This window comes from Rhizopus delemar, genomic scaffold, assembly GCF_000149305.1.
Source record: "Rhizopus delemar RA 99-880 supercont3.6 genomic scaffold, whole genome shotgun sequence".
Classification (NCBI taxonomy): domain Eukaryota; kingdom Fungi; phylum Mucoromycota; class Mucoromycetes; order Mucorales; family Rhizopodaceae; genus Rhizopus; species Rhizopus delemar.
In genome coordinates this window covers 1,928,719-1,956,431 of record NW_027137832.1, presented here as the reverse complement: position 1 = coordinate 1,956,431, position 27,713 = coordinate 1,928,719, and the positions used below count along the sequence as shown (strand labels likewise).

The 27,713-nt window shown below is 35.2% G+C and overlaps 12 protein-coding genes across 12 annotated transcripts; 3 read left to right on the top strand and 9 right to left on the bottom strand.

Annotated features, from left to right (window-relative positions):
* Positions 1-16: 16 nt before the first annotated feature.
* RO3G_08772 (uncharacterized protein) lies at positions 17-3,651 on the bottom strand (the record flags this gene model as incomplete). Its single annotated transcript, XM_067663362.1, has 7 exons — positions 17-26; positions 122-497; positions 550-2,783; positions 2,834-2,965; positions 3,007-3,009; positions 3,221-3,501; positions 3,556-3,651. The coding sequence occupies 7 exons, from the start codon at positions 3,649-3,651 to the stop codon at positions 17-19; spliced, it is 3,132 nt and encodes a 1,043-aa protein (XP_067519463.1).
* A 592-nt stretch (positions 3,652-4,243) lies between these two features.
* Positions 4,244-5,174, top strand: RO3G_08771 (uncharacterized protein; the record flags this gene model as incomplete). The annotated part of the gene is made up of 2 exons (XM_067663361.1): positions 4,244-4,272; positions 4,784-5,174. 2 exons carry the CDS (start codon positions 4,244-4,246, stop codon positions 5,172-5,174), a joined length of 420 nt encoding a protein of 139 aa, XP_067519462.1.
* Positions 5,175-6,046: 872 nt separating this feature from the next.
* Positions 6,047-6,859, bottom strand: RO3G_08770 (60S ribosomal protein eL6; the record flags this gene model as incomplete). Its single annotated transcript, XM_067663360.1, has 3 exons — positions 6,047-6,202; positions 6,258-6,332; positions 6,386-6,859. The coding sequence occupies 3 exons, from the start codon at positions 6,857-6,859 to the stop codon at positions 6,047-6,049; spliced, it is 705 nt and encodes a 234-aa protein (XP_067519461.1).
* A 1,475-nt stretch (positions 6,860-8,334) lies between these two features.
* On the bottom strand, positions 8,335-8,845 carry RO3G_08769 (uncharacterized protein; the record flags this gene model as incomplete). The annotated part of the gene is made up of 3 exons (XM_067663359.1): positions 8,335-8,486; positions 8,538-8,694; positions 8,747-8,845. The coding sequence occupies 3 exons, from the start codon at positions 8,843-8,845 to the stop codon at positions 8,335-8,337; spliced, it is 408 nt and encodes a 135-aa protein (XP_067519460.1).
* Positions 8,846-9,251: 406 nt separating this feature from the next.
* RO3G_08768 (uncharacterized protein) lies at positions 9,252-10,609 on the top strand (the record flags this gene model as incomplete). The annotated part of the gene is made up of 9 exons (XM_067663358.1): positions 9,252-9,266; positions 9,319-9,340; positions 9,389-9,418; positions 9,541-9,610; positions 9,657-9,879; positions 9,933-10,028; positions 10,084-10,298; positions 10,353-10,465; positions 10,518-10,609. The coding sequence occupies 9 exons, from the start codon at positions 9,252-9,254 to the stop codon at positions 10,607-10,609; spliced, it is 876 nt and encodes a 291-aa protein (XP_067519459.1).
* A 94-nt stretch (positions 10,610-10,703) lies between these two features.
* On the bottom strand, positions 10,704-11,315 carry RO3G_08767 (uncharacterized protein; the record flags this gene model as incomplete). The annotated part of the gene is made up of 4 exons (XM_067663357.1): positions 10,704-10,805; positions 10,863-10,967; positions 11,028-11,138; positions 11,289-11,315. 4 exons carry the CDS (start codon positions 11,313-11,315, stop codon positions 10,704-10,706), a joined length of 345 nt encoding a protein of 114 aa, XP_067519458.1.
* A 1,696-nt stretch (positions 11,316-13,011) lies between these two features.
* Positions 13,012-16,356, top strand: RO3G_08766 (uncharacterized protein; the record flags this gene model as incomplete). The annotated part of the gene is made up of 9 exons (XM_067663356.1): positions 13,012-13,228; positions 13,388-13,445; positions 13,503-13,533; positions 13,697-13,872; positions 13,926-14,236; positions 14,396-14,580; positions 14,635-15,519; positions 15,573-15,962; positions 16,162-16,356. The coding sequence occupies 9 exons, from the start codon at positions 13,012-13,014 to the stop codon at positions 16,354-16,356; spliced, it is 2,448 nt and encodes an 815-aa protein (XP_067519457.1).
* A 743-nt stretch (positions 16,357-17,099) lies between these two features.
* On the bottom strand, positions 17,100-18,379 carry RO3G_08765 (uncharacterized protein; the record flags this gene model as incomplete). The annotated part of the gene is made up of 6 exons (XM_067663355.1): positions 17,100-17,155; positions 17,283-17,293; positions 17,351-17,509; positions 17,819-18,024; positions 18,071-18,150; positions 18,217-18,379. The coding sequence occupies 6 exons, from the start codon at positions 18,377-18,379 to the stop codon at positions 17,100-17,102; spliced, it is 675 nt and encodes a 224-aa protein (XP_067519456.1).
* A 1,151-nt stretch (positions 18,380-19,530) lies between these two features.
* Positions 19,531-20,908, bottom strand: RO3G_08764 (uncharacterized protein; the record flags this gene model as incomplete). The annotated part of the gene is made up of 3 exons (XM_067663354.1): positions 19,531-19,546; positions 19,646-19,772; positions 19,831-20,908. 3 exons carry the CDS (start codon positions 20,906-20,908, stop codon positions 19,531-19,533), a joined length of 1,221 nt encoding a protein of 406 aa, XP_067519455.1.
* Positions 20,909-21,792: 884 nt separating this feature from the next.
* RO3G_08763 (uncharacterized protein) lies at positions 21,793-22,500 on the bottom strand (the record flags this gene model as incomplete). Its single annotated transcript, XM_067663353.1, has 4 exons — positions 21,793-21,800; positions 21,846-22,210; positions 22,283-22,432; positions 22,487-22,500. The coding sequence occupies 4 exons, from the start codon at positions 22,498-22,500 to the stop codon at positions 21,793-21,795; spliced, it is 537 nt and encodes a 178-aa protein (XP_067519454.1).
* Positions 22,501-23,056: 556 nt separating this feature from the next.
* Positions 23,057-23,655, bottom strand: RO3G_08762 (uncharacterized protein; the record flags this gene model as incomplete). The annotated part of the gene is made up of 3 exons (XM_067663352.1): positions 23,057-23,092; positions 23,142-23,351; positions 23,518-23,655. The coding sequence occupies 3 exons, from the start codon at positions 23,653-23,655 to the stop codon at positions 23,057-23,059; spliced, it is 384 nt and encodes a 127-aa protein (XP_067519453.1).
* Positions 23,656-23,993: 338 nt separating this feature from the next.
* RO3G_08761 (oxoglutarate dehydrogenase (succinyl-transferring), E1 component) lies at positions 23,994-27,158 on the bottom strand (the record flags this gene model as incomplete). Its single annotated transcript, XM_067663351.1, has 3 exons — positions 23,994-26,165; positions 26,225-26,460; positions 26,522-27,158. The coding sequence occupies 3 exons, from the start codon at positions 27,156-27,158 to the stop codon at positions 23,994-23,996; spliced, it is 3,045 nt and encodes a 1,014-aa protein (XP_067519452.1).
* Positions 27,159-27,713: the final 555 nt, after the last annotated feature.

Here is a 27,713-nt window from a genome sequence, read left to right as displayed (position 1 = left end):
ACCCGTATTTTTAAATCTATTGTCGTCTTGATGAAATAACATCATAGGCGGTCTCATCATTGGATTACCTGCCATATGCCCCATTGTATTAATTGAAGGCTCTAAAAAGTGAGGGACGAACTGTGGTGGAGGCTGTTGTTGTAGACCATTTTGATGGTTAAACATATGTTGTTGTTGTTGTTGTGGTGGTGGTGGTGGTTGTGGTTGTGGTGGTCGAAATCCAGGAGGCATAAACATATTATTACCAAATGGTTGTCTTCTTTCGTCAAAACCGGGTTCTAAATACATTATTCTCTGTTCATTCATACCAAATCGAGGATCAGGTCTTTGGTGCATAGACTGTTGCTGCTGCTGTTGCTGCTGCTGAGGCATCGGCGCAGGTGGTGGTTGTCCTCCTAGAATTTGAAGCATCGTGCTTTGATTTGATGGTTCATTTATAGAGTTTTCTGTTAAATGTACAGACATGATTGCTGGATCTTGAAATGGTAATGGATTTTCTAATAAAAAAAATTAGTTTGGCTCTTTTCAAAAGATATCAATAACGGATACCCGTTCTTGATCCATATTCCTCTTCTTTCTTGTTTGATGTTTCCTGTTGATTGGATGAAGCCGCTTTTCGAAGAAATTCACCAAAGAAGTTCTGTGCTTCAGTTCGAACATCTAGGTTTATGTTTTGTGGCAAACGATCACCCATACCTTGTTGTCCAAATGAATCCTGTTTATAAAAAGGCGCCTTATTTTGTTCGAGAGGAGGATGAAATTTCATGGAATGATTAGGAGGCATTGAATTTATGGAGTTGCTTGATGCAATATTTTCTTGAATGTCCATTCTTTTTAAGCCAAGCTCTTGATGCTGTATATGATCCATGGGCCCTTTTTGCTGGTTGTTGTTGTTGTTGAAGCTGATATTAACATTGGGTAATAAAGCTCTTAGATCCTCTCGAGATTGAAATTCCTCCCTATTTCTGCCGTTTAGGGCCATAGCATTAAACTCGGCTCTCAGTCTGTTTGTATCATCCATGGATAAATGGCGAGGAGGCAAATTTGATCCAAAATGAGGCATATTGACCCTATTTTGAGGCGGAGGAGGCCTCATCATAGGATGATGATGAGGTGGGGGCCCATGGATGTTTGTGAATGGTGGAGGAGGTTGATGGGGAAAGCCAGGCACACCTTCATTAAAATTTGGATGAAAACCAAAGGGAGATATAGAAGGCAGAGGTGGAGCAGGACGATGTGGAGGAAATCCATTATTAAGACCAAATAAACCACTAGCTTCCATCATGCGTTGTGAATGCTGTAAGCGTCGAGCAGCTATTAGTGAAGGGTCTTGGCCATTGAAAGGATCAAATCCTCTATTCATCCATTCTGGTAAAATTGGAGGAGGGCCAAGACCTGGAGGAGGCATAGGTTGGCGTTTATTTTCAGTGAAGGGTGCATAATTGTCCGAAGGAGGAAGAGGATGAGAAAGTCTGTCTACTGTGGGCTGTTGAGGAGTGTTTGATGAGATCTCCTGTTCAACAAGGGTAGACAGCCTTTCCATAGCAACAAGTGGTGAAGGAATATGATCATTTAAGCTTGAATTAACAACCGCTGATGGCTGGCCATCATCCTGCTCATGTTGAACCTTTTTGGATGCATTGACAGACAGATCACCAGACATGTTTGAATCGAACGCTTTAATAACGCTTTCGTTCAATGTTGCCAGCGCTTCTTCTTGCTTGCTATCTTCATTTTCTACAATATCCTCACTGTTAAACACATTTTGCTGGGCGACCTTCTCTACTGGAGCTGTTACATTAGGTTCTTCTGTTGTTTGTGCGAAATCATTCCTATGATCTTCTTTACTCAGATATCCATCTAATTGAGTTTGCTCATCAAGAACAATTTCCTCTTCGGCTTCAGCCTTTACACTACAAGGCTCTTTTGTTTGCCCAGTTACTTCTAAATTTTCCAAAGTTGACTCTTCAATACGTTTTTCAGTTTCAGACAGCACATTTTGCTTTTCAATACTGTCTTTTATCTTTTCTTCTTCTGTTTCATCATCATTGATTGCTGTTTCTTTCACCACAACAGCCTCGTCTTCTATACACATGCCAATAACAGCAGGCGTTGAATGAACATTTTTTGTAGGAATTTGCTCTGATTGAACTGAAGTCTCTTTCTCATGTACTTCATGTGTCGATTTTGGTTGTTGTGCGACCTTTTTTGCCTCTTCAAATTCTTCAAGACGAACCATTCTACTTTTGCCCCTTTTCTCTTTCTTTACCTTTCCAGAAAGTATATGCTTTGGCTTTTGCACTGTTTGTACAGCATCAGATAAAGAGGGACCAAAGTTGGTAGGTGTAATCACATTTTCTTGTGGAAGTATAGGTTGAGCCTTGGCCCACGAGGCAGTGGGGGGCAAAGCTGGTTTAGTGCTTTCTTCTTCATTTGGTTTCGAAACTTTTTTCAATTTATCGGTAGTCTTCTTGGTTGTGTTTGATCTAGAGGCTTTCATGGGCGCGACGCTCGGAGAAGTAGCTACCGTTTTTGATTTTTCCTTTGCAGGACCGTATTCCTGTGTAGGGCTGGGTTTTTCTGCAGGCACTTCTTCAATCACAACAGGTGGAATTGGGACAACTTTAGGTATAGGCGCCCATGTGCGAGGCGTGGTTGTGGGTGGTTTAATTTCTGCACCTGGTGTCTTGGAAGCTTCTGGTATCTTGGAAGCTTCTTGTTTTGCAGCAGTAGCAGGTCTCTTATTTGGATATACAGAAGTTGAACTCGGTGTAACATGCTTACTACTAAAGAACATTTAGCTTCTATTTATAAACACCTTTCGTATTCTTACCCAATTGTCACTGTATCTTTGTTAAAGCTGTCAACATCATCTCCAGGCTCATGTAAATACATACAGTTAGGGTTAGGACAAGACATGTGTCGCAAGTAATAGGTGCAGTATTTAGTTGTTCCAAAAGAAGCTCTATAAGAAGTCTTAGGAATGACTCTCTTATGAACACTTACTGTCTATATACCTAACAGTTTTTCCATCCACTTCTATGCCATTTAGACCTTCAATTGCTTTACTCGCGTCTTCTTTTCGCGTAAATGTAATATAAATTCCGGCAGGTGCATTGTTTGTTGTTCGTTTACTGATGACCACTTTATCGATCTTTCCATATTTTCTAAATATTTCATTCTACAAAAAAAAAGACATAAGCGTTACATGTCAAATTACTTTGCTTTTTCTATTACTTCGACATAAGCATGCTTTAAGCTCATCCCAAGCACATAAACAAGATTTTTTTGAACAACTCTTATGCTAGACAGTTGTCTTCTACTTGGATCTCGCATTTCTCGTGTCTGACGGTCTTTTTCTTTCTTTTCTTTTTTGAGACGCATGACTTCTTCAGCGCTTACAGGAATAAATTCAACAATTTGCTCGCTGTATAACCTTCTGCATGCAGGACAACGGCCATTCAAATTCGTTTTAATATGATGCCAACAGAAACGACAGATCTATTACAAGCGTAAGTTGTACTGATTCTAAATTGACAACTATAAAAAAAGAACCTGATAACCACAAGCACAAGGTCTAAAGTTTCGGTCGGCAATATCAAGCTCTTCCATGCATAAAGGACAATCGGTATCCTCCTCGTCAGAAGACATATTAATATCTGCTAATAAAAAACAATGTCAATAAAAAAAAAAGTCGCCTTGCTTTTTTACCCAGAAAAAAAGATGCGTAATGCTTAATACACCGCTTAATTATCATTGCTGGATATGATTCAACTCAACACTGTACAGCCAATCAAAATAAACTGAATATAATTTGTGGCAAATCACATTACTTCAAACAAACCGTACTTTGTTAAAGGTGCCAAGAAGGCTCATCGTTATTATAATCTTTTAAAGCTATTGTATGCAAACCTATATTGATTGATCCATGCATAGAGCATTCAAAATTATGGGCGGTATTAGTATAGCTTTCGTGTTTATTTCCAATTGAACACTATACAATTAAAATGACTAAAAGTAGACAAATAAGAAGATAAAAATCAAATTGAGATAATTGATGCACCTACAATGAAGCTTATATATTTCAATTAGCTTGAATATAGATAAAGTAGTGATTTTCCTTGTATGAATGTTAAAAAAAGACATGATAAAGAAATGCAATTTGAATCTCATTCATGCTGTTCTTTTTAAAAATTCTAACTTTCAAAAGCTATATTCGTAGAAAAACAGTCGATAATCTAGCATGTTGGCTATCGTTATACAGTGCGGCTGGTAAATTTAATCTGTTCTGAAAAAATAAATGGCGGTTTCCTAAGAATATTTTTTTTTTAAAAAAAACAAATCAATTGTCAGTATCAATTCTATGAACAAAGAAACAGAAACTAAATATAGAGATGACCCAACGGAAACACAATATGATAGACCTTCCAAATATAGAATGCGTAGGTGAACCTTTAAAGCGTCGATCCCAACCCAAAACCCAAGCCAAAAGAAGTTCAGATTATTCTGCATCTCAAGACAAAGAAATTATGATTAAGCTCCTTGAAATAGAATATATAAATATACACAAAGCATACATTTTAATAAAGGTCATTTTTCTTTCTTCTAAAAAGGATCCTAGTATTTCAGATCTATTTTGGGGTTACCAATTTTATAAGAAGACTTACATCCGTGGTCTGCGTCTTACCAGGCAATAAACAAAAATACAGCCATGAACAACAATTAAAAAAAGTAATAAAAGTAAAACAAGGGCTGACATATAGATACTTCACCAAATACATAGCAATCATCAGCCCACCAAACCTTTCCAAATCGGAAACAGCAGAATCCACAAGGCAACCTGGACATTCGACAACATAGACATTGATACAGACAGCGAACACAACTCGCCAACACAACAAATGTCGTTTCCTACTTCATCCACAACACAGCAATTAGAACGACAAATATACGCCATGGAAATAAACAGTACGGGTATCGAGGCACAAAGCCCACTAGATGATTGTATCATCCATACCATCCAAGAAAGCATCAGATTACAATCACCACGTCCACAAACCATCAACTATAGCCACGGTCCCAGCAGCATGCCAATGATCAGTTACAACAATGACTACACGTCAACTACCGACGATACTGCCAGCGACAACAGCAGAAAATACCCTTTAGACTGATCATCTTTAAGTAGAACAAAAATAGGAAAATCACAAAAAATTCTCCATCAAGGTTATTGCTTTGGTCATTTAATACAGGTATTGCATTAAAACAAGTCCAAAGCGACAACAATAAATGTACTAAACGAAATTTTCGTTTAGGTTAGCTACATTTATTTTTCTGGAAACGACATTTTTGTTAAACAAAGTTTATTTTCTTCAAACTGACAAAATTTAACAGCTCCACTGTACCTAGATATTTATAATTAATTGTAGTAATGCTACATTCCACCAAATATGGCCTTTTTTTATTTTTTTTCGTCTTTTATTAAAATGACAGCTTAAGGCACGCTTTCGAATGAAAAAATATCATGATTCTACAAAAAATGTATGCTGTATGCAATGATTTAACACCAATTTAAAGAAAAATGCGTGGATAGAATATAAACATTCAGTGCACCCTTTTAAGCAATATTTCATTGTATTAAAAGAGATAATAAAAATCGTATGCGCAGTAGTCTACCAACAACAGGGATATCGCCTGACTATAACCAAAGGCTAATGCCGAGATACAAAATATTCACCAACATGTAAATAGTTCCATCAAATGAAAATGCATACAATGACAGTCTCCTCTGAAAGTGAAAGTAATAGATGACCTTTATGCTTATAAACGATTTGAAATCAAGATTTGAATAAGTTTGTTTTCAAGTCAAAAAATATATATTTTTTCTTTATAACTTCTGTCTATTTTGCTATTAGTTGCTAAATTCGATGATCTAAATGCTCACATTATAAGTAAAAATGTTTTCTCATCTATTCCCGCGTTTTATTATGAATAAATCTCTTTGATAAATAATATTTTCCGGCAATGCTTCTTTATTTAATCAAATTTAGAACTTCATGTCGTGAGGGAATTGACCCTTACGGAGGCTGAAAGTAGACTTCAAGTAAGAGACGAGGTAAGCATCCTTGGCAGCAGCGGCAAGGATTTCCTTGTCAAGAGCCTTCTGGTCGGCAGCCTTGGATTCAGGGAAAGCAGCCTTCTTCTATAGTATTACTTAGTTATCTATTTAAAGCCTTTCCATATTGTGTATTATTTACCTGTTCACCTTCAAGGAAAGCCTTTTCAGTCTTGGCAGACTTCTTGAAGTAAGCATCGTTGAACTTTTCATCAACCTAAAAAAGCACGATTAGTAAAGTGTGCGTACAAACGTCATCTTTTATGCTACCTTGGCGGAAGAGAGATCAATCTTGGTGGAGGTGGCAATAACATAAGCTTGGTTGACACGACGGAGAGGAACACCGTTGACCTTGAAGGGACCAGTGACAAGCAAGAGTCCAGAGTCCAATTGCTTCAAGAAGACAGCACGCTTTCCGCGGTAGCGACCAGCCAAAAGGATCAAGACGGTACCAGGAGTGATGTTGGAGCGAAGAGCAGTCTTCTTAGCAGACTTACGGTTGACCTTGGGTTGAGGAACATCTTCAGCAGGGTAGAAACGAGGAGCCTTTTGGGCAGGAACGGTACGCTTACCGCCATTCTTGGCACCCTTGACTTCAACAGTCTTTTCAGCAACGGTTTGCTTGGCAGGAGCAGCGACATTAGTCTTTTGGCGCTTATACAAGGCCTTCTTGGAGTAAACAGTGGAACGGCTGTAACGGCTGACACCGGGAACAAGAACGGAATTTCTGGGAGCGTGAGCCATGTCTATTCAATTACACCTACAAATTGAATTAATACTGAAGTTCAATTACCAAAGGGTGAGGAAGGACTGTTTAACAGTTGCATATCGCAAAAAAAAGAAAGCAAGTTTGAATTTCTATTTTTGAGTCGTTGTATTTTTAAGTAGTCAATCGCTGTTCAATTATATGTCATATCTCATCTAGTTTCCAATCTACCATCCATCCATCCATTTATCTATTCATAGGTGATGCTCCTTTTTTCTGGATATACTTCTGTTTCGCAGTACTATCCTCTCCTCATAATCCTACCTAATAGGGCCGGGAAAAAGAAAGAGGGGTGTTTTGTAAATGAATGTTTAACACTTATGCCCTTCGTTCACTGACAACTTGCCCCCCACCCGAGACAAATCGGGAATTTAAAGTTGATTTTTAAAAACAGTCACTGCTAAAATTCATGATAGATCAGGAGCATTATTTGTAGAAAATATAAAATATGTCTCTCCTTTTTATTATATGGCTTCTAATACCAAAATTTCTATACCTTTACAGGGCCAAAGAAGCATTATCACATGTATTAAACCTGTAAAAAGCAATAATGATATAAGAAATCCATTGACACTTAATCAGTATTTTCCATGTTGTAAAAAACGAGCTGAATTTTTGTTAAACCATAAATATATCAAGAAGATTGGTGAGATATTGTAACATATTGATTCTGAGCATCTTATTGTACACAAACACCTTGATTTTCAATATTTCCCATTCCTTTTTTATGACCGATTGTTTTAAACAATTAATTATTGTTTATTGAAAATATAAAAGCTACATTTCTTTTTATGCTTGCTCTTCATATACTTACTATGCACCAAATTATTACCCTTTTAATTATAATTAAGTTTGTTTCAATGGAAAACACCATAAGGTATGTGAACAAACATGTTGACGAGACCAAATTACCTATTAAGGCAATCATGAACTCGAATTTAATAGTCCTACTTCTTCTGCTGCCTCCTTGCCTTTTAAATCACTACATACTTCTCCAGCTCAACCAGTGAGCTATATTTCCTTTGTAACCTCTACTAGCTTAAATCTCGGTATTGTTCAAAAGCATAATACACCACCAATAACGATGTCTTCAGATAAAGAAATAATTTTCTCTTTTTCACAGGGAGTATTAACAACCACTACCATCCTTCCTATTATTGTTAGCAGTGCACAACCTACTTTTAATCCTAGTCCAGGGCCACCGAATACAGTGTTTACGATTCTCTCACTTAGTATGACAATAAACGCTATCACATCGCTTACATCACATACAACAATTCCTCCTATTTCAGGTGCAGCCAGTACGAAAAGCATCCATATGCCATTCTCTCTAGGTTTATTCTTTTTGGCGTTGTGCCTTTTATAATAAAAACAAGCTTTTTTGTTTTAAATAAATGCTTATTATTGTTATTATTATTACAAATCTAATATTATATTACAGAAAAATGATAGCTTAATTAATAGCAAATGATTCGCCACAACCGCAAGTCCCTTTTACATTTGGGTTATTAAATACAAAGTGCTCTGACAGTTTATCTTGTACAAAGTCCATTTCTGAGCCTAATACTGTGATTAAAGCTTTTGAGTCGACAAGTACAGTGACACCTATTACTTATGGTGAGATACGGAGTGGGTCAAAGCGTTTTCATATATTACCGTCTTGATTGACAATTTCGTCAAATTTGCCTTTTGTGTCTGTGAATTCCAAAATGTATGAATTTCCTGAACAGCCCTTTTGCCTAACACCAACTCGTAAATATTTTGGAGTAGGCCCTTCTGTTAAATCTTTTAGGCGAGAAACTGCTGCAGGTGTCTAAAGAGAAAAATTAGTTAACAAAAGAATAATAATAATTAAAATCCCTTACAAGGGTCAATGCTGCTTTTCTTAAGCGTAAACGTGAGCTTGCATTTGATGTTTTTAATGATTCGGCTGCAACTTGCTTTACAATCGCACCGATGGGCATAATTATTTAATTTATGGAAAAGAAAAAGAACGAAAATTTTCAGGCATTGCTGTGATTGAATATATGAATATTATAATGCAGTAATTTGATTGGTTGTTAAAGACGAAAATGGAATCTCTGTATTTTTTTTTTTTTTTTTTTTTTTTTTTTTTCACAAAGGATTTGTCAACCATTACTTCATAAAGCATCAGAGTCATATATAATTAATTTACCCCAATCATATTAGTTTGAAGCACATCAATAACACATGAACATTGACTCCCTTTTTTTTTTTTTTTTTGCACCTATTTGTTCTTAAAATATAATCACTCCGATCATCACGCGAAACATCAGGTTACTGTTCAATCTTCATTTTATAAACAACTTTTGTACCATTTTCCTTTCCTTTCTTCTTTTTAATTATACAATGAAATCAAATAAAGTATAATAGAGTAAATAGAATATATTACATTCATTAATACTATCTTAAAAAGGTATTATTGATGGGAAAGAGCGGTATAGGAAAAACATCAATGCGATCCATTATATTTCATAATAATATAGCAAGAGACACAAGAAAATTGGAACCTACATGTATGTGCTGGTAGATAATTAGGTATTCAGTTTTCTGCTCTTTAATTTTTCCTTTATCTAAAATATTATAAGAAAATACTTTTTATTATTTCAGACCTTTTCTTTAATATAATCAAATGTAGATTTATGGAATAATGAAACAAAAGTTCAATTTTTGAGCAATTTGAGCTTCAATATATGGGATTGTGGAGGGTAAAGAATTACGAACTTGTTTACGCGTTGTTTATTCTTTAATTAGACAAGATGCTGCATTTCGTGAATATTTTACAACATACCAAGAGATCATTTTTAAAACGGTTTATCTTCTCATCTATGTCTTTGACTCTGTTAGTACAGAACCTGATAAAGATATACATTATTATCAGTCATGCTTAGAATTTATTTTAACACATTCGCCTAATGCCAAAGTATTTTGTTTGATGCATAAAACAGATTTAATACCGGATGATAAGCGTGAAAAGGTTTATATAATATAAAAATCCTTTTTTTTTTTATTGAAAGGTCCTATTACTAGATATTTGAGAAACAAAGAAAAGAACTTCACGTTCGATCTGAACCTGTTCAAGTTCAAGTATTTCAAACCTCTATTTGGGATGAATCACTTTATGCAGTAAAATAATAGAGTCGTGTATAACATATTTTCTCCAATTTAAATATTGAAACAGGCTTGGTCAAAAATAATACGTTGTCTTGTACCCAACATCAATGCCCTTCAGAACGGTCTCAACAAATTTTGTGATATCTGTGATGCGGATGAGATTGTACTATTTGAGAGAACAACACTTTTGGTCATAGCGAATTCTGCCAGCATATACCATCCTGATCCACAAAGGTTTGAAAAGATCAGCAGTATTATAAAGCAGTTTAATTTATACACTAGGTAAAACTTATTATAGTTAAATACGTAAAGACATATATTTATCATTTTGTTTAGAAAAGAAAGATGTTCAAATCAAATGCAACTTAAAGGAAGTACGTTTACAGCTTACTTTGATTCACTTACCTCAAGTACAAATATACTATTAATTATATCTGACTCTAGAATAAGTGAGAAAATTTAAAAAGTTTTTAATCATGAATACCAACATCATCTTTATAGCACCTGCTGCTACACAAATTAATATAAAGGCTGCTAAAAAATACTTTGAAAAATTAGAAGACCAGCAGTCTATTCAAATTCAAGAATTGTAGAACAATATACTTACGATAAAAAAATGAAAATTTTTATTAAAGTAAAAGTTATGTGAAAATAGAAGATATTTCCTTTTCTATTTCACTGGATATATTATATACCATTTTCATTCGAGTCTTCTGGTAAACTTGCTTCTTTGTATCCTTTCATCTTTTCAATCAAGTGCATAGTAACTGGATCAGAAAATCCAAAGAACTAAGGCAAACGCATACTATTAGTTCATCTTTTCATTCCATGTTTTTATTTATTTACCAATGGACCACTAACACGAGTGCTACTTGATCTGCTTCTTATACAGGCTTCAGTCCATGGAGCAGTCGGTGTTTTTCCATTAAATGTAGTAGAATTTATTTGAACCTATAATTTACAAAATATCTCAAGTTATGTTTGACAAAAAAAAAAAAAGGATTTTGTTACTGTGAAAACTGGCTCTCCTTCAGGGCTTAAAGTAATTCCCATTGTGTAATCATTGCCAAAATGTGATTTTGTTGCCCTGTAGCCAATTGGATAAGGATGTTTATATTTACACTACATAAGCAATATAAATATTAACTATTCATACTATATTATCTCAAATATGTACCCCTCTACTACTCCATGCTTTAGATCGGCCTTTACCAGTATTTAATTCTCCCAAAGACCAAATGGTTGTGCCAATACTTCCTGAAGATATATTACCTTAGTATCTGTTATATATGTGCGCATATTTATGTTTTTACTCAGAGTTAAAGGTACATGTATGTTTTTTGATAAAGGCAAAGTATCTTCTTGCTCTATCTCCTTCTCTGCAATTTCCAATTGACGTACTCTATCATTTTCATCCACTACTTCGCTTAAATCAGTCTATATCAATGATTTATCAATTTAGCTTATTTGTTGCTGTATAAATAATGAAGCTTTACAATCTCTTCAGGTGTTTGTCCTCTGATTCTTCGAGAAAGCCTTACAGGCGCCTTCGGTTTTGGTGGAGCTCTGTTGTGTCTTTTTTTAGATTTTTTTGTTTGTCTTTGGTTTGGTTCAAAATGTGGAATGTCCTATCTTTATCATGAGCAATGAAGTTTATACGCGTTGTATAAATTTATTTACAGCAGCAATGCCTTCAGAAACACCTAATCCTAACTGCCTTAGCAAGTTTTGATTTTCTTCTATATTCGTCTTTCGCTTCAGCTCATAGTTACTATGTTATTAATCTTTTGAGTATTTCTTATAAATAGAGCTTAAATTGTAGCAGATTGCACCTTAAATCAACCGTCATTTTGTATAAAATGTCAAAAAGAAAAAATTTGTTCCTGTTTTTAGCGGAGAAAAAAGACGCGACAAAAAATCAGTTTGTAAAAATAAAATAAAAATGCTTTGTGTGAAGAGCAACCACTAATTGCATGTACTTTCTTCTTTTTGTTGAACTACCAAAAAGATTTAACTGAAGTTTTTGATTGTTCTATCACTTTCATTTTTTATTTGACGCTAGAGACAAGATAAGCATTCTAAATTGCAATCCAATATATAGTTACTATTATTCGTATTTGAAAGAAACACTAAAAAATGTGAAACAATGCAAGAGCATCATTTTGATAAATAGTAATGTAAGAATGTAACTTTAGTCAAACTAGGCTATTAATTCAATCCCTTCTTTTAAGCTTTTCATAAAGAAAGAAAAAAGGCTGGGTAATTCATATTATTACATTTGAATAAGTGTTGTACAGCATGAAACATATTATTTAGCTAGTTGATATGTCATTTTATATACATACAAAAAAAATAGACAACAATTGATGGAAACTTCACTTTGATTGTTCATATTTTTATCCAATCAAAGAAGGTTTTTATGCGGGATTTTGCTATAAACGGCAATTAACTGTGATTGCGATTGGTGGCTTATCAAAGATCTCACTCATAAAGCTATTTCCGTAATCTCTTTTTTTTTTTCCTTCTTACTTTTTTGCAAGTGTAAGCATTTCTTATTTATAATATTTGAATTGCTTTTTAATTAATTTTGTTTAATTAGACAACTTCAGATAGGAAACTTTATAGAAATTACTGAAAACTTCAGCATGCATAGTGCTGACATAAGGTTTGTGTTTCTACAAATTCTACAGCTTGTAACTAAAAGACATTTTACTGCTCAGATTATCAAGAACATTGACTTTTGATTTTGATAAAAAGGATTTGAATTATGAAAAAGGTAAAAAAAAAAAAAATCTCGACCGGAAAAAGCTAGATTACTCTTATTGTATGAGCTCTGTGAAAAAAGCTAACACAAGGTTTTCTAGAAACATCTGGTTTTTTATCAAGCAGCTATTCACTTGATTCAAGCATAAGTGCGTCGAATGAAGCTAGTAGAATAGATTTGACATCTTTTAAAGAACTCTCATTGAGTTCTTCAACAGAGGAAAATGGTGTGATGCATCGATCTAGTGTTGATTCAGAAAATGGGGATGCTAATTTTAATTCCCGATTCAGTGAGCATGCCAACGAACAAGAACTGCAATTAGAAGCAAAAACACAACTGCCATCTGCAACAGCAGATGCTATGGAGACGTACGTAAATATTAGTGAAAACATATATTGTGGATCTGCTACGGGAAAGTCCATTGCAGAAGAATCAATGCCCTGTGAATGTAAGTACCAACCTGATGTTGATGACTTGGATGCAGCCTGTGGTGATGATAATTACTGTATCAACCGAATGATGTTTATGGAATGCACGGCAGATGATTGCCCTTGTGGCAGATACTGTCGTAATAGACGGTTTCAATTACGACAATATGCTCGTGTAGATGTCATTCGAACTGAGAAGAAGGGGTTTGGACTAAGGGCATTAACTGATTTACCAACGTATGAATACTTTTTTTTTTATGAACAGTTGAGAGAAGTTAAATATATTAATTATAGGAACGCATTTATTATGGAGTATATTGGTGAAGTAATTCCAAACAAAGAGTTTATCAGGAGAACAAAGCAATATGAAGCTTCTGGATTAGAGCATTATTACTTCATGACGCTTAAAACGGATGAGGCAAGTGGCAAAATCGATATACTTAAAAAACTAATGTAAGATTCTAACAAACAAGTGTAATTGGTTTTAGATTATTGATGCAACCAAGAAAGGTTGTTTGGCTCGGTTTATCAACCATTCCTGTAATCCAAACTGTGTCACTCAAAAATGGGTAGTTGGTAAGAACATGAGAATTGGTATCTTCACCACTCGATGTATCAAAGCTGGAGAAGAGCTTACGTTTGATTATAAATTTGAAAGATATGGGTAAGAGAAGCTAACATGTACAATGTTCATCTGTACTCATTCTTGATACTTAGTGCTCAAGCTCAAGTTTGCTATTGTGGAGAGCAAGTGTGTAAAGGCTTTATTGGAGGCTCTTTCAAGAACAATTCGAAAATAAACGATGAATCATTTGACAATGAAAAACTAGACAGTAATAGAGATGAAGAAGAAGACGATGACGACGAGGATGAGAGAAAGCAAAGCGATTCGAACGAAGATGAAGAAGAGGCTGTAACTTTAACACAAAAGAGAATGCTGAGAAAGATGAATCGACGTAAATCACACCAGCCTTTGAAGAATCCAGATGAAATGAAGTCGTTCGTGAAGCGGATGCTGGACTCTGTTGGTAAAGCACATCTTGTTACGAGGTTACTGCGTCGTTTAGAATTGACAGATAAAGATACGGCTTTGGGAAAAGAAATTTTTAAGAGATTTATTCATCTTCATGGATTGAAAATGTTAAAATTCTGGTTAGGAGAATGGAAGAACGATAAGGAAATTATAGTTAGAGTATTCCATGTCTTATCACAACTACCACTAGCAAATAGAAATGGGTTGGAAGACTGCAAAATGTTTGATATTGTTGAAAAATTCGTCAACGATGAAAATGAGGAGGTTGGCAAACTAGCAGAACAACTATTGAAAAATTGGGAGCAGTTGAAGAGCGTATATCGTATTCCAAAGAGAAATGTATGTGCACAAAATAGGGAAGTCATACAGAAATCCTTACTGTTTTCTATATAGGTGGTAGAAACCCCCCAACCCTCAAATGGACATACAAATAAGGATGGAGCGAATGGTACTGACATGTCAAAAGACTCTCAGTCATCTTGCCAATACGATTCCTCTAGGGAATTTTTTGATCCTGATGATGATTATTATGAGTATTTCCCAATGGATGTGAATGCAAACGAAATAAAATGGAGAATAGAATATCCCCCACGTTGCGTCATTCCAACTGCTCCTCGTGCTATGATGGACGCTAAAAATGGATATCTTGGCTATACAAGACATATCAGGACCCCAAAACCTTCCTCCTCTTATCTGGCTCATGTATCTACAGGATATAATCCTGACGACGTTCATCCTTTCCACAGCAGCTCTTTTCACAATCGTATTAAATCAAGTGATTCTTCTGTTTTGATGAATGATACACAAAGCATTGATTCAGCATCTGCTGTTTCAGTCACTACTGGCCCTTTACGGAAACTACCTTCCAATTGGAAGTTTGCGTATGCGGAAGATGGTACGATTTATTACTACCATAGATATACTGGTAAAACGCAATGGAATTTTCCTGAAGAGAAATCTAGTTCAATTGAAGGTGTGAATCAGTCAGATCTTGAGGATTTGGTTGAAAAAACGATTCAAGATGCTGAAAAAAAGAAAGTGGTAGAATCTATCAGAAGTGATAGTCCTGCTGCACTTATTGCAAGTCGTTTGAGTACGGATTCATCTCAGGCTGCAACGACTTTAGCAAGCAGAAGAGGATCCGATGAAGTGGATGGTGCTTTAAATGAAGCTCAATTAAAGAAGGGGATTGGAAAAATTGTAACTAAATATCTTAGTTCGAAGCAAAAAGGTCTCTGGAAGGATGATAAACATTTATTTAAAGAATTAGCTAGAAAAGTAACACTAAAAATCAACATGAAAAGGAAAAAGCTAAACTTTTCTTTGATTAGATTACACATCATATTGTTGACAGAGAAATACAATCTTCAAGAAAGATTCAAACCATGAACAGTTACGTGCGTACAAAGGTTGAAAAATTTATTGATGCACATGGTGTTGATCTGGTGAATAAGATTGTTCGTAAAAGGAAGCATCCTTCAACCGCTCCAAAAGAAGTTCAGGTTGACAGTCCTCGAAGTATTGTATCTGAAGATACCAGCAAGTACTCTAAAGTGATTTTTTCACCCTCTGTCTCGCCACCCAATAACACTGTAGTATCTTTGCCTGAAAATGGAACAGAATGGCATTACGAGAACCTTCATTCTCCACCTGTAAAGAAGAGGGCATTAGTGAAAAATGATACGATTTATACATCAAATCAAAGCATGAAGAGCACAGCAGTAGAAACCATGGCGCCAAGTATCATAGCTGATGATCCTTGCTCAAACGGAAGGAGTTTTGAAAAATCATCCGTGCAAGATGATGATGATGAATTTCAGCATAATAGAAGCCGAGAAGTATCTCCTAGTGATAAATCAAAGGTGTCTCGATGCGCAGGAGAATATGTTCGTCCGGGTTATGTAAAGATATTATCCTCAGGATCTTACCGTTATGTATCACCAAATTCAACCTCTTCATATTACAGAAGCAGTAGTCGATACTATTCTGCAAGAAAGTCCTCACCACCAGCCTATTACCACAGACATTCTGCAAACTCATCCAAAAGAGGATCACTATCCGATGATGACTTGGATAGACGAAGACGAAATTAGTTACTCTTATTTTTATTTGTAAATATTTATTCCCCTTCTTTTTGTTAGTCTATTGTAGTAGTAAGAATTGGTCAAAAAGATTTCCTTCTTTGACAGTCATAGCTCATCTGCAAATGTAAATAGAACAAATACACTAAAAAATTAATAAAGTACTATAAAAAGCTTTTATAACATTATACTATATCGCTTTATATTAAGAATAATTTATATATTGACCCGACAAAACGATCTCCTAATGGTATAACACATACTAGGTCCGCCCAGGGGATGACAAAAAAAAAAAAGCTCAGATATGAGTTTTCAAGTGATCTTGTTTGCTTCAAATGACTTGTTGAAGCAAGTGAATATAGTCATACAATGTTGCATAAAGGAATATTTTATCAAAAAGTTGATTTATTAATTGATAAAAAAGGAAAAAAAGAAGGATAGAATCCATTGTGGAATATCTCTTTTTGGGTGATGGTGGTTGTATTCTATGTCTTCCCATAAAAGGATACCAAATATAAATGTACAAAATACGAATAAAATCATTGTAATTATCGACATGCCCATATTTAATTTAAGCCAAAATACTTCATATTTATTTTGACTTTTTGGCCAACAACACCAAGCCATAAACCAAAGAGGTGGAAACAGACTACTTGAGTGTTAATATATAGTATATTTGATAATATATAATCTTACAATCCCAGTAAAAAGAATGAGGCATTTATCGGAAAATGCCTTATGTCTGAATCTCTTTTTTTGATAATATAGATGTTGTTGTTAGCTAAGGATAGTGGTTGTGGTTGTGATGGTAATACGGTATAATAAGGAGGGGGCTGATCATTCATTTTAAATAAATAGAAAAGAAAATAAAAAAAATGTGTGTGCGTATCACTTTATTTTATTATTCTTCCTCCATGCCAAGTGTCTCATATGCATATGAATTTATAGGGTAAAAAGTACCTTCGCCTAAACTACATAATAATAACAGGTATTAATATCAATGATAAGATTAATAATAAAAATCTTACGGTTTTCCTACTGGAATAAACATTTTCCACTTATTTTTACCAAGAACTTGCTCAATATTTTTCCTTGTACCAACATCCCAAGGATTAAAATATTTAGTTCTCATAACATCATTTCTTCCTAGCATAAAATTCGTCTTTTCATAAAATTCAATCGTTGTTCTATTCTTGCACATTTGTCTCGTGTGAAATAATGTAAATGGTATCAAGAATATACCAAATATACCAGATACAAATACCAGTAACACTAAATTGATATCGATTTCTAATATATTTGAATTCACTGTTTCAATTATAGACGGCAATGTGGTTGAAAATACGCATATACAATACACACTTCCATATATCAAGAACAGATAAAATGACTTGTAATTGTAAAATCCAACACAATTGTTTATCCAAGGACAGTGACTATGTACTCATGTATAAGCCCACATATATTATATGTAGCATATCATTAATATAACTTACTGATCCATTTTTAATACACACTTTTGGCATTGTCTACAGTGATGCGTTCGATCAAACTTTTCAAGTTTACATTTTTGACAGTATCTTCTTGCTCCATCTCTTTTCACTGTAATAGGGTATCTTAGGCTTAACTCTTCATGCGTATTTAATAATCCGTCGTTTTCTTCCTCTTCGCCAGGTTCTTCACTCTTTTTCTTTTTATGTAACTGAAAAGGATGATTTAATATATGAAGTCTATCTTTTTTTTCTTACATCAATAGTATATCCAGGTGAAGTTTTACAAACAGTCCAATAACTCCATACACACAAAATAAAACTTGGATAATATATTACTATGTACAGAATACCTAACAATAATGCTTAATTTTCACAATAGATTGAACAAAATAAGTACATACCTTGAATAAAATGCTCTTTATTTATAAATTGGTTCCAAATTAGTCTAAAATTGAAAGCCCAAAAACTCCAAGTAAATAAAACAACGAGTAAAGCTACTGGTGAGGCATTAACAATTGCCATACAGCATCTTTGGACTTTTTTTAATGAAGGACATCTTGGCATGTTTTTAATGAAGAAAAAGAGGCAAAATAAACTGAGATTTAAAAAAAACTGCTGCAAAGAAAAATGCGAAAGGTACAAAATGTGAAGTATTCACCTAAAGCTTTTTTTATAGAGCTTGTCATTAATTGTTAAGCTATTGATCCGTTGTATATACTTATTTGTGTAGCCTGCTAATGGATCTTTATGCCAAGAGTTAAAACTAGGCGCTTGTAAATATCTTGGCATCGCTGTTCGTTTATTTTAGTTCCAATCTTTCATATAAAATTGTCTTTATATGACAGTTTTGTTGAAGCTATGATTCATCTAAAGATAAATAAGTGATGGAATAACAAATATTTTAAGATATTTTACATTCAAGAACTGACATTTTGCTAGAATGTATATTTTATTTTAAAATAATATGTACTTTTTTTTGTAAAATATGGTAAAATTGACATAAGAGGGAAAAGGAGTGAATGATGAAAGTTATGTAATAGAGGTTTATTGAAAAAGCCTTTTTGCTTGCTCTTCTGCTTCTTCTTTATTAGTGTTATCATTCCAGTGTTTATCAAGCCATGTTGCCCATTTGTTGTTCTTTTTTGTGTTATCTGATTGTTTTGCAGTGTGATGACGAACGAAGACATCCTCTGTGTCAAGTATATAAAGCATATGATAAGTATCTCTGCATATTTTATATTGTAAGCCAGAATAAACATGAGTGTTTTGTGATTGCTGTGTCTTGTATCTCAAATTTCTAAAATACAGGAATAAGTTACATTTTTAATACACATTTAAAGCATGCCCACTACTTTTTTAAAAATGTTGGTGTAAGCAATGACCGATCAATGCCCTCTGTATCTTTTGACCAATTGATATAATTTGCTACATATTCATTGTAATCAATCTCAGTTAGTCGAGGTTTTCTTAAATGCTTGTTGTCATCCAGCAGCTGGACACTTAGAGCTCTACTCTTAATTTTCTATAATAACTAATTAATTTTGATAAGAAATAGCAGGCTCTGACACATACTAGATTAATATGATATATATTGTCTGTTGGATCAAGCAAGTTTGAAATTTTGGTCTTGTATGTTGCAACATCACCTTGATTCATTTGCTCAGCTCTATGCTCTGTTTTAAATATTTCATATAATTCTTGTGAACGGGTATCCGTTATAATAATGTGAATCTATAAAGAAGATGAGAGGATAAATAAATATGGCTTTTTGTATAATTTACGTGACGAACAAGCGATAATACAAGTTTATCAATTGTAAATAAAATATACGCATCAGTTCCAAATATGTAACGGACGCTCTCTTCAAATGTCTGTTGGTCAATATTTCCCTCAAATAGTTTATCAATGAGTGCAAGTAATACATTATAATAGCCTTTCTTGGTGTCCATTTTCAATGCTAAGCACATGAAAGATGTTATTAAAAATAATTGTAGTGTACTCTTTCTACATTTTACCTTTAAAACGTCTCGGTGTAATTCCTAAATCAAGCGCTTCCTTGCAAGCTTTTTTAGATTTTTCTCTATTCAATTTAAATTCTGAATCCAATTTCTTCATTTTATATAAACGATCATAGAGGATTTGATATAACCTAAAAAAGCAGTAGAACCCATTATCAGCAAAAAAATGATACATTTTTTGATTTTCTGGTTCAATTGATGCTTCCTTTTCCTCTGACTCTTCTTCCTCTTGCTCATTTTGCTCTTCTGACTCTTCCTCTGTTTCTTCTTGATGCTGTTCATGATCATCCTCTTGTTTTATTTGCTCTTGTTCTTCTTCATCGTCTGCATCATCTTCAGACGAAGATGATTGTATTTTACTTGTATTTCGCATCAACACATTTTTTAGCAGACCATCCACTCTTTCGTGCCTACTTCTTTTTGTTGATCTTTTGCTGATAAGCTTTTTTGGTTGCTGGCCTGAAAATACAGAGTCTAATGAATACACAGATGATCTGTCATCAAATTCGTCATCATCCGCTTCTTCCATTGTGATATTTTCTATTGTGACAAGTGATGGTTCAACATCTTGCACATCAAATATCATTGGAATAATCATATTCATAAACTTGTGCATGGATTCACAATCTTCTGGATTATAGACAGGCTGACGATTCAAAAAAAAATAAATCAATCTGGAAACATCCTTGAATATAGACTTGTCTTGAAAGTTAAATTCAAAGCGTTCTGCTTTCTCTGCTTCGGAGACCAAAGATCGTGTAGTCAATGCCTTTCTGTCTGTCATTTTGAACATGATGCCTTTGTAATCCAAGGATTTCCAATAGTTCTTAGCTTCAACCTCTCTCCAAATCTTATTCCACTCTCTTTGTGCGCGTCTCCACTCTTCTTCCTTTTGTTTTAATCGTTTCAAAACAATTGGAACTGATTGTGCAGGATTGTTGTGTAAAAGTTTGATGATCTCTATGCCTTTCACAGGGCCGTATATCTTTTTCAGGATACGTTGATAGACAGCTTTTGATGAACTTCCAAAATCAGATGATAATCTAAAGCTGGATTTTTCATCTGGTGTCATCATATTTATTTTTTTTGCTATGGGCTCAAGTAAAGCAATTGTGGTTAAATTGGCTTCGATATTTAGATCATAGTCATATCTACAAGTATATATAGTTTTATAAAAATATAATATAATTTTTTTTTCATACCTTTCTTCTTCTACCCGAAGCAAGGCTTCTTCGTATTGATTCTTTTTACATGCAATCGAAGTTCGTATCTCATTAGGCCAATTAGGTTGAGAAATATAAGAATCGTTCAGTACATCCCAACATAACGCGTCTCTTCCAGAACATTTGTTATTTTGCCATAGTTTTGGGATATATTTATATGTAGGGCCGCAATTCAGCTTTATCTCGTCATCCAAATTTTCTTTGGCATCTAATTTGGACTTTGAGGCAGATCTATTCTCAATTGTATCATTGTTATTTCCACTGTATTCAATCAAGGTTTTAAACCAATTAAATAATTCCTTATTGCCGCCGATAAAACTTTTAGCACAACTAACAAGCTCATCCTGATTTGTTGCTTGTTCGTTAAAAAGCTCAAGAATCTTGAGAAATTCTTTATACGTCTTCTTGTCGTTGATGTAACTCTTAGCTTTCTCGAAAAACTCAGACTCTTCTGCGGAAAAGTTGGAGGTTGCATAATCTACTTCTTCTCTCGGATTGGGTGCAAGTGATCGAACGTCGGAAGTTTCTTTTCTTCTTTATGGTGATAATGTTTTGACCTCTATAATATATAAAAAAGATATAGGAAAAGCAAGCAAAAAGAGCCGTCTTGTCTACCTTTGGCATACTTGATGAAGGGATGTTGCCTAATCTTTTCTTCCTCAATTTTGGCTCAGGTAAGAATTGCTTAAATTCATCTAATAACTCTGTTGATCCATTCAATAAGACTTTTACTTCTTCATAAACCTAAAGCATTCATGAGCATAATATGCCTTTTTTGTACACATTTACACACCTTATGTATAGGGATTTCTCCCTTTTGATAGGTTTGAAGTATTTCCAAAAATCTTTTATAAGTTTCCGGATGATCAGTAAAACGGTTTTTGACCTTGTGAACATAAGTAATGGCGTGGTTGATTTCCAAAGGTCCTGTTTCCTTTTGTTCTGTTTTGTCCTGACCCAAATTCAGTAATTCTGAATCTGAAATGGTTGTTGTACCTGAAGGTGTTATTACTTTGATAATGTTGCGTTCTTGTTCATCTATACTGCACTCAATAGAATAACCAGGCGGTAAGAATGTGTTGAATCCTGATATTAAAGTAGGGTTCCCTCTAAATAAACTAGATACGCGTTCAATAACGCCAGGCGTATCAACACTATATACAAAATCGCGTTAGAGAAGCTAAAATAAACAGTAAAAAGAAAGGCGAGGAAGAAATAGTATTTACAGCTGACTCTTGAAATCTTTCATAATGTCCAAAAAACGATTGTATATATCAGGCTGAGTTGCGAATTTTGACTTTACTTTGTCAAGGTAAGTAAGAGCATCCTTTACATTAAGTGGGCGGATTTCATCTTTTTGTTCTGTGGTTAGATGGCTAATGAGATTTTTATTTTTTAGTTTTAGGGTAGGTTTACTTTGCTTTATATACCTTTCTTCAGGCATGTTGATAGTATAAAATACAAAAGAAAAAAAAAAAAAGAAAAAGGTTTCAACAATAGAAAGTGGCACACTCTAATGCTCAAGCGTGTGTGCAATGTGACTCTCTAGGTTTTTTTTTTTTTTTCTTTTTTTTTTTTTTGTTGATAGAACAATGACTTGTTCTCCTATTTCATTCTATTTTTGTAAATAAATTGACAAGCATAAAAAGAGGAGAAAGAGAGGGAGAAATATACAAGTTGATGAAGATTAAAAGGATACTTTATAAAAATTAGCTTGTGCATCTGCATAAATGAAATCTACCAAATAAGCGTTTGTGTATTAGATCAAATTTTTTTTAAAAAAAAAATTGACATATCCTATTTTTGAGTGAAGCGTGCCTTGCTTGGTTTTTCTTATGCTTTCATTTTCATTAACATTTTAAAGATAACTGAAAAGATGCTTATTACTGATATAAACTGGATAAAGCCATTTGGCAAAAATAAAAAATAAAAATAGGTGCTTCGAAAGAGAAAACCAGTAAGAAAGACATCCAAGTTTTTTAGTAAGAATAAAGCAATTATTAAAAGAGGGTCTGCCCATTAACTTTGGAAGGTGTCTAATATGTAATATAAGTACTTTTGTTAATTTCTTTTTTAGTTATTTACCATAATTTTTAAAAATTCTTCATAATTAATCAATTCATCTCCATCAATATCAGCAGAGTGAAGCATTTCTTGAATCTCTTCCTCTGATACATTATTACCGAATAATGCAATGCCGCGTTTTAAATCATCACCGTTAATTTGGCCGTCATTATCTGTGTCAAGCAATTTGAAAACTTTAGTTACTCCTTCTTCTGCATTTATTTGATATTGCTAAGTTCATTGTGAGTCAATCATTACTTGTTGAGCAGTCTCTCCTTATTTACCTTATTCATAACGGATAAAAAATCATCTATTTCTACTTTATTATGGCCTTTTGTATCAGCAGCACGAATCTTCTCATGTATTAGTTTTATTCAACAAATACTAACTGATTTACCTGTGCTTGGATTTCTTCATCAGAGACTTGGATTTGGGCGACCTTATAAATTTCTTTTAATGTCTCTGCGGTCAAGCCGTGGCCGTGAGTAAGTGCTTCAAATTTCTTTTTAAAATAGTTGATTTCAGCATCGGACATGGAAGTAGTAGTGGTCTATGAAGGAAAACATATTAAAGAAATTTATCTTATCTACTCATCTTCTCTGTTCTGTTTACCATTTTATCTCTTAATTAAAAAAAAAAAAAAAAAAAAAGCAAATCAATTGAAAAAAAAAACAAAAAGTAAAAATAGAAAAAAGAAACTTAAATACTGTTCAGACGAGTTATGAATAAAACGATTTAGTATGCTTGACTTGCGTCACATGCTTACATTTCTATCCAAACGAAAAAGAAATATCCGAGCAAAAAAAAAAAATCTTCTTTTTATTATACAGAAGAGAGATTATCTAATACATGTGTAGTCTTGTTTTGCTTCATTTAGTTTTCCAAAGCCTTTGCCAAAAGATCCTTTTCTTGTTGGTAGTGCTGTTTCTTGTTACCAGTGGCAACAGAAGCAGAAGGTGCACGGCCAGCATAAATAGGTGTCTTACCAGCATGATGTTGAGTTTGAGACAAGGAAGTGGCAATACGAGGTTGGACGTGTTGCCATGCACCCATGTTCAAAGGTTCTTCTTGACACCAGACAATGTCAGCATTAGGATATTTGTCAGCGTGTTCCTTGACTTGCTCGTAAGGGAAGGGATTCAATTGTTCGACACGAGAAATGGCAACATCGTTGATTTGGTTTTGTTCACGAGCCTTCAAGAGAGCATAGTAGACTTGACCGGTACACAAGACGTGTTTTCTAATCTTTTCAGGTTCAACAAGGTTCTCGGGATGTTCTTCAGGCAAGTACAATTGGAAATGACTGTCGCCAATCAATTCTTGCAAGTCGGATTTCACAAGAGGATGACGAAGCAAGGACTTGGAGAAAGGCATGATCAAAGGCTTACGGAATTGACGACAGATTTGACGACGCAAGACATGGAAGTATTGGGAGGGAGTAGAGGGATATACGATTTGCATGTTGCAGTCTTGATGTTGTCTCTCTAACTTTTCAGGAGCAGGGTAAGTGTAAGGGTAGTCATCACACAATTGAAGATAACGCTCAATTCTGGCAGAGGAGTGTTCAGGACCTTGACCATCATAACCGTGAGGCAAAGACAAGACGAGGCCAGAACGTTGGAGCCATTTTTGTTCACCAGCAGCCAAGAATTGATCAATGATGACTTGAGCAGTATTAGCGAAATCACCAAATTGAGCTTCCCAAACAACAAGTGAATCAGGGTTGACAAGGGAGTAACCTAATTCAAAACCGAGAACACCGTATTCAGATAAGGAAGAGTTGGAGATAGAAAGAACACCTTGTTCAGGGCTGATGTGGTTCAAAAGAGTGTGGCGACTGCCATTCTTTTGGTCGTGAAGAACAGCATGACGTTGAGAGAAAGTACCACGTTCGACATCTTGACCTGAAATACGGACATGCTTGCCTTCGGCAAGGAGAGATCCCCAAGCCAAAGCTTCAGCGGTAGACCAGTCAATACCCTTACCTTCCTCTAATGACTTTCCACGGTTTTGAAGGATACGCTTCAAGTTACGGTGAACGTTGAAGTTGTGGGGAAGAGTAGTCAAGGCCTTTCCAACAGTTTGGAGGGTTTCAAGAGCAACACCAGTAGGGTAGTGAGGCAAGTTTTCTTCGGCTAACTCCTTAGGTGATTTGAATCCAGGCCATGAGCTAGATAACCATTCACTGGACTTGGGCTTATAGTCTTTACTGCGGGAATAGCTTTCTTCAAGGATACCCCAGACACGTTGCTTGTTAGCAGAGATGTCCTCTTCGGTAAGAGAACCTTCTTTCTTCAATTGCTCCTCATACTTCTTGGCAACGGGTTCTTGCTTAGCAATAGCCTCGTACATACGAGGTTGAGTAAACATGGGTTGATCAGTTTCGTTGTGACCATGTTTACGGTAACAAACCAAATCGATCACAACATCTCTGTGGAAGGTTTGACGCCAGTCAGCAGCCAATTGCATCACAAAGGTCACGGCTTCAGCATCATCACCATTAACGTGGAAAACAGGTGCATTGATAGACTTGGCGATATCAGTACAGTAAGGAGTGGAACGACCGTAACGAGGATCGGTGGTGAAACCGATTTGGTTGTTAACAACAACGTGAATGGTACCACCAGTAGAATATGAAGGAAGATCATGGAAACCCATTGTTTCATAAACAACACCTTGACCAGCAAAGGCGGCATCACCGTGAATCAAGACAGCCATGGCCTTTTCTCCCTTAGGATCCTTGCCATAGAATTGAAGAGCACGGGTCTTGCCAAGAACAACAGGATCAACGGCTTCCAAGTGGGAAGGATTAGCGACTAAAGAAAGATGGACACGCTTGCCAGATGGAGTAGGACGGACGTAGTTCATGCCAAGATGGTATTTGACATCACCAGATCCTTCTTCAGAAGGTTCAATGGCGCCACTGAACTCACAGAAAATTGATTCATTAGGCTTACGAACAACGTTAGAAAGAACGTTCAAGCGACCACGGTGAGGCATACCAATGACAACAGATTCAACACCAAGATCGACGGCACGATCAATCTATATTATATTGGTAAGTTTTTGTTACCTATGTAATTCCAGTTCGATGCTCAACTTACCATAGCCTTCATACCGGGAATTAATGTCTCACCACCTTCAAGACCAAAACGTTTTTCAGAAGGATATTTGGAAGCAACGAAGCGTTCGAAACTGTCAGACCAGGTCAAGCGGTCAAAGATGACGCGCTTTTCATCAACAGAGTACTTGTAAGGTTGAGCAGTCTCGATACGTTCACGAATCCAGTCACATTGGGCACGATCAGGAATATGAATGTATTCGACACCAATAGAGCCACCTATAAACATATTAAAACTCCGAATATGTCATCACACACCCCCTAGAGATTATATACTTACAGTAAATCTTCTTCAAGTGATCAATGATTTCACGAAGAGTGAGAGTAGCACCACTGCGAGAGAAGGCAGGTAAGATACCGGGACCAATGGTAAAAGTTCTGTCAAGATCAGCATCTCTGAAGCCATAATAACTGTATTCTAACTCGGGAGGAGTGGTAGCATCAAGATCAGCGTGTTGAATACCAAGAGGATCCAAGTTGGCAATGTGGTGACCACGAACTTGGTAAGCTCTCACCAAAAGTTGGATTTTCATGTGATCAATCACTTCAGGAGAACCAGCACTACCAGAGATACCATCGCCGGGCAATACGGGTAAGCGAGCACTAGCAGAGGGAACTAAAGTAGGAGGAGGTGTATAGGCTTGACCAGGGGAAACACCATTAGCCATATTCTTGAAATAGACTTGCCATGACAAGTGAACTGAAGAAGGGTCTCTTAACCAAGCTTCATACATTTCTTCAATGTAATTGGCAGAGTTGCCATGCAAAAAGCCATCGTTACTCTCGGGTGCTGCAAAACGAGATCGAGTGGTGTGGAAAGAAGCAACTGAAGTGCGAATGGCTGTTTGCTTTAATTTGGGCAGAACAGAAGGTCGAAGTGTACTAGACACTTTAGAAAGCGCTGATAACCGATACATTTCTAAAGTTTTTTAAGTTTTTGAATATACACACAAAGCTGTGTAAATGAGGTTGGGTGTGTGTTGTGTGGGGTAAACTTAAGAGGAAAAGAAAGGGTACTGTCGGAATTATAAAGTCATTTATAAATTTTTTTTTTCCCGTGACGCATTCTGAATGAAGTAATCCTCATTTCGCCGATTTACGTGAATAAGTTTCTCCGTTCATCAACTTAGGCCGAAAAGAAGAGCAAGGCCCTGAGAATTCCGTAAAGTATCAGAGGAAGAGCAACATTCTGCTGGACTTAAATTTATCCCCATGCTCTAATTTATGAAATAGGTGCAGTAAATAATTTTCAAATTTAGAAATCTATTGCTATTAAAAAATTTATTGTAAGCTACCCTTCGCATGTGTAGCTCTTCTGGTATCTGCTTCTATCTAAAGAAACAATTGAAGATGGGGTTTTAAAGATAATAATGGATGCATCCTCTTTGGGTCCCACAAAAACTTGTACTTCTATATGCAGCGCTAATACTGCAGCTTCAAAGACAAAAAAGTAAACTTCTTATAGGTGTACT